At 58.5% G+C, this 4463-nt stretch overlaps 1 protein-coding gene across 1 annotated transcript; it reads left to right on the top strand.

Annotated features, from left to right (window-relative positions):
- Nucleotides 1–3801, top strand: RAB25 (RAB25, member RAS oncogene family). The gene is made up of 5 exons (XM_036398044.2): nt 1–149; nt 1442–1637; nt 1729–1922; nt 2073–2153; nt 3146–3801. The coding sequence occupies exons 1-5, from the start codon at nt 110–112 to the stop codon at nt 3274–3276; spliced, it is 642 nt and encodes a 213-aa protein (XP_036253937.1). The 5' UTR covers nt 1–109; the 3' UTR covers nt 3277–3801.
- The last annotated feature ends 662 nt before the right edge of the window (nt 3802–4463 follow it).

The raw sequence follows: 4463 nt of genomic DNA, 5'->3' as shown, positions 1-4463 counted from the left end.
GCGGCTCCGGGAGCCCGGCCCGCCCCGCCGGGTGCTCGAGGCTCGGCAGCGGGAAGGAGGAAAGGCAAAGGCAGGGCGGCCCTGCAGGGCGGGCGGCGGCCGGGGCGACATGGGCAGCGCCGAGGAGGATTATAACTTTGTCTTCAAGGGTGAGTGCTGCGCTCGATGCGACCCTCCCTTCCCCAAAAGGAGGGGAGCAGAAATCCAGGGGCTGCGGGGAGGGAACCAGGGCGCCCTTTCCCCAGGGCGGCTGTGCCCTGAGCTGCCCTGCTGCTGTGGTGGGCATCGGGAGCTACTGAGGGTCAGGGCACTGGGGGGCAGGCACGCTCTGCTGACAGCAGTGAGGCCAGCCTGGGCTGGTGAGAGGCAGCAAGGTCCACAGAGACCCGGGGAGACCCACACTCACCCCAAGGCTGAAGGTGTGCAGTGCCAGGCAAATTGCTGTTATGGGATAGGAGGGGCTGTGAAAGCTGGGGCTGAGTGTGTGAGATGAGAGCCTGTAAGCCCTGAGAATAGCAGGCATTGAAAAGTCATTTGCTGCAGTGACCTGGGCAGTGGCACATGCAGAGGGCATGGGGGTCAAAGCTGAGCTGGAGAAATGGGGGCACAGCCTCACCCTTCCCATGCTGAGCTCCTTGGGCCCACCTAGTCACTGCCAGGTGCTATTGGCTGGACTCTGCTGGGGCTCAGTGCTCCCTTTGGGTGAGTGGGGACAGACAGGCTCTGGTGTGGCACCTGTCCTGGGTGCCCACTGCAGCAGGGTGACCCAGGGCTCACCAACATCCTTGCCCTGCTCCTGCTGCCCAGAAGCCAGCAGCCATGACCACCCCTGGCCAGCACTAGGGAGCACAGCTGGGCTCCCACGGGGACCCTGTTTGCTGAAGGGGTGACCTCACCAGGGGTTAAGCCCACACAGCTGCCCAGTTTGGGGCACCAGGCAAAGCCAGCGATGCCTGTGCAACCAGTGCTGGTAGCTGGGGCAGTGCAGTGAGATTGATTTCTTTCTTCCTTTCTTTCCTTTCTTTCTTCCTTTCTTCCTTCCTTTCCTTTCTTTCTTCCTTCCTTTCCTTTCTTTCTTCCTTTCCTTTCTTTCTTCCTTTCTTTCCTCCTTCCTTCCTTTCCTCCTTCCTTCCTTTCTTCCTTCCTTTCCTCCTTCCTTCCTTTCCTCCTTCCTTTCCTTTCTTTCCTCCTTCCTTCCTTTCCTTCCTTTCCTTTCTTTCCTCCTTCCTTTCCTTTCTTCCTTCCTTTCTTTCCATTCTTTCTTCCCATTCTTTCTTCCTTCCTTTCCTTTCTTTCTTCCTTTCTTTCCTTTCCTCCTTCCTTTCCTTTCTTCCTTCCTTCCTTTCCTTTCTTCCTTCCTTTCTTTCCATTCTTTCTTCCTTGCTTTCTTTTTTCCTTCCTTTCCTTTCTTTCTTCCTTCCTCCCTCCCTCCCTCCCACAGTTGTGCTGATCGGGGAGTCTGGGGTGGGAAAAACAAACCTGCTGTCTCGTTTCACCCGCAACGAGTTCAACCACGACAGCCGCACCACCATCGGCGTGGAGTTCTCCACGCGCACCATCCTGGTGGGAGACGCCGCGGTGAAGGCTCAGATCTGGGACACGGCCGGGCTGGAGCGCTACCGCGCCATCACCTCCGCGTAAGGACCTCAGAGCCTGCTCTGCTGGGGCTTGGCTGCAGCCCCACGGGTGAGGGTGGGAGCAGGGAATGATGCTGGGGTTCTCTCACAGGTATTACCGGGGGGCTGTGGGCGCTCTGGTGGTGTTTGATATCACCAAGCACCAGACGTACGATGTGGTGGACCGCTGGCTGAAGGAGCTCTACGACCATGCTGAGGCCAGCATCGTTGTCATGCTGGTGGGGAACAAGACTGACCTTGCACAGGCTCGAGAGGTGCCCATGGAGGAGGCCAAAATGTTTGCAGGTACAGGCTGGCACCCCCCAAAGGGCTGGGAGCTTGAGAACCTCGCCAGCAGCGTGGACCTGCACCAGTGCAGGCACCTGAACCCTCTAAAGGTGCTCCAGATTGGAGCCATGGGGTCTGCATCATCTCAGGGGTCTCCTGTCCTTGCAGACAACAACGGGCTGCTGTTTGTTGAGACCTCGGCGCTGGACTCCACCAATGTTGAGGAAGCATTTGAGACCATCCTGAAGGGTACAGGCACTGGTGCTGTGATGCAGCAGGTCCCAGGGCATTGGAGGGTCCCTTTCCCAGGGGTGCAGGGCTGGGCAGATGATGTACAGCACTTCCCTCCCTGCTTCACTTGAGCTATTTGGGGCTACTTTCATGAGGTCTTTTGGTGTTGCCTTTCTGTCTGCTTTGGTTTTCAGCTTTTGGTGCTGGGCGTTTCGCTCCCCACACCCGAAGCTTTGTTCTCACGGCCCCTGGGCGTCCCTGAAGCCCCAGGGGCTGCTTCTCCCCCATAATCTCCAGTCTCCTTCCTGTTGTCCTGGGCTCATGACTTGGTGTCTCCAGCATCCTGCCAAACCAGCTGTGGGGACCTGGGGGGCCAGGGATGGAGTGCAAGAGCAGCTCTCCAGGAATGGCAGCTGGCAGCATCCAGGCAGTGAGGTGTGCCATGCCATGCTGAGCCGTGCCAAGCCATGCAGTGCTATTCCATGACATGCTGTGCTGTGCTGAGCACAGCCTGGCCCGGTGAAGCACTAATCCCAGGTTGGGCAAGAGGAAATGGCCCAAGCACAGGGTGTTCCCCAAGCGCTGCAGGGATGCAGGCCTTGTCCCTTGTTGTTTTTATCTTATTGCAAAAGTTCCATACACTCTTGGTGATTGCTCATGGGCAGCTCCTCACAGCACTGACTCCTTCTTCCTCACAGCACAGCCAACAAACTCCAGCTGTCTTCTTGACCATCTAACCCACTCTTTTATAGCACTCATCCTTTCTGTGGCCTATTAAGAGCAGGCCTGTTCCTAATCTTTGGTAATTAGTACAGCTACAACTCCTCAGAGGTGAGATTGCCTTCTGCACTGTTCTCTTACATTCTATCCCTCCACATCTTGTCACCCCTGTGCTGTGCAGAGGTGAAGGAGAGCCACCAGCACACCGAGCAGGCTTGAAGCTGTCCCTGCACCCCCAGGGGGCTTTGCCTGACGCACAGACCTCCCCACCAGCACTTCTTCTTTTGCAGAAATCTTCTACAAAGTGCAGAAGCAGAAGCAGAGGAGCAGCCAAAGCAACACGGTGTCACTTGCAAGTGAGAACCCTGCAAGCACAGCCCCAGCACAGGCAGAGAGGCGCCCGTGCTGCGTGGCCCTCTGAGCACCCCAGGACGTCCCCAGGGACCCCCACAACCCCGGGACACCCCAGTGGCCACCAGCACCAGCTGGTGTCACCCTGCCTGCAGTGCCACCCCTGTCCTGGTGCAGTGGGGTCCAGCAGCCTGGACAGGGGTCGAATTGTGCCATAAACAGCGAGAAGCACCAGTTCCAGGAGCTCTTCTCTCTCTGTTGCATTTTTGCTGGGCCCTGATTAGCATCACCACTGTCACGCTCCGTTCCAGCCCTTCTGGACCTGCAGGGCAAAATGACCAGGACACCCTCTGGGGAAGAAGCCAGTAGGTTCTGGGCAGGATCATGCCAGCAACAGGAGCCTCTCTGATTACCTGTGGCCCTGGGGGTGCTCCTGTAGGGCGACCCTGTGCCCTGCACTGAGGATGAGGCTGACCTACAGGTGTCTGTCCCACCAGCGACTGCCCTGGGGTGTGAAGTGGCAGCACTCAGCCCTTGGCTGTCCCAGCAGGGCCCGGTGCCACGGGGCAGGGAGCAGCTCTGTGTCCAGCAGGGGCGTGACACAATCATTAAAGGACTTGTGAAATGCAGGTTTACTGAGCTGGAATTCCTGCGTGTTTGTGGTCCACGCCCTGGGTCTCCCCGCCTTCATAATGTGCTGAAGATCGTGGCTTCCAAAGCTGCCCAGCTGGATGCCAAGGCTCCCTTGTGCCCCCTCCTACCCTGATGCCATGGCCCCCTGTGCCCCTTCCCACCCTAAAGCTGGGCTTATCCTGTGCCCCCTCCCACCCTAAAGCCGTGCCCCCTGTGCCCCCTCCCACCCTAAAGCCGGGCTCATCCTGTGCCCCCTCCCACCCTAAAGCCATTCCTCCTGTGCCCCCTCCCACCCTAAAGCCATTCCTCCTGTGCCCCTTCCCACCCTAAAGCCATTCCTCCTGTGCCCCCTCCCACCCTAAAGCCATTCCTCCTGTGCCCCTTCCCACCCTAAAGCCGTGCCCCCTGTGCCCCCTCTCCACGCAGCCTTTCCCGGTTTGGGTCCCCTATTTGATGTTTATCAGTTCAGACGATGACGCAGCCTCTGCCGGTTATCTGAAACCCCTCGGAATCGGGATAATTCCCGCTGGATTCTCGCGTTTTCCTTCACTCGATTTCCCTCTGCACCAGCCCCGCTCCGTGTCCCACGCACGGCTCTGTGCGGGGCGCCCTGTCCCCATCAGG

The sequence above is a fragment of the Molothrus ater genome, chromosome 29 (genome assembly GCF_012460135.2).
Source record: "Molothrus ater isolate BHLD 08-10-18 breed brown headed cowbird chromosome 29, BPBGC_Mater_1.1, whole genome shotgun sequence".
Lineage (NCBI taxonomy): Eukaryota > Metazoa > Chordata > Aves > Passeriformes > Icteridae > Molothrus > Molothrus ater.
Note: the sequence above shows the minus strand (reverse complement) of the source record. Positions and strands in the feature narration are given on the sequence as shown.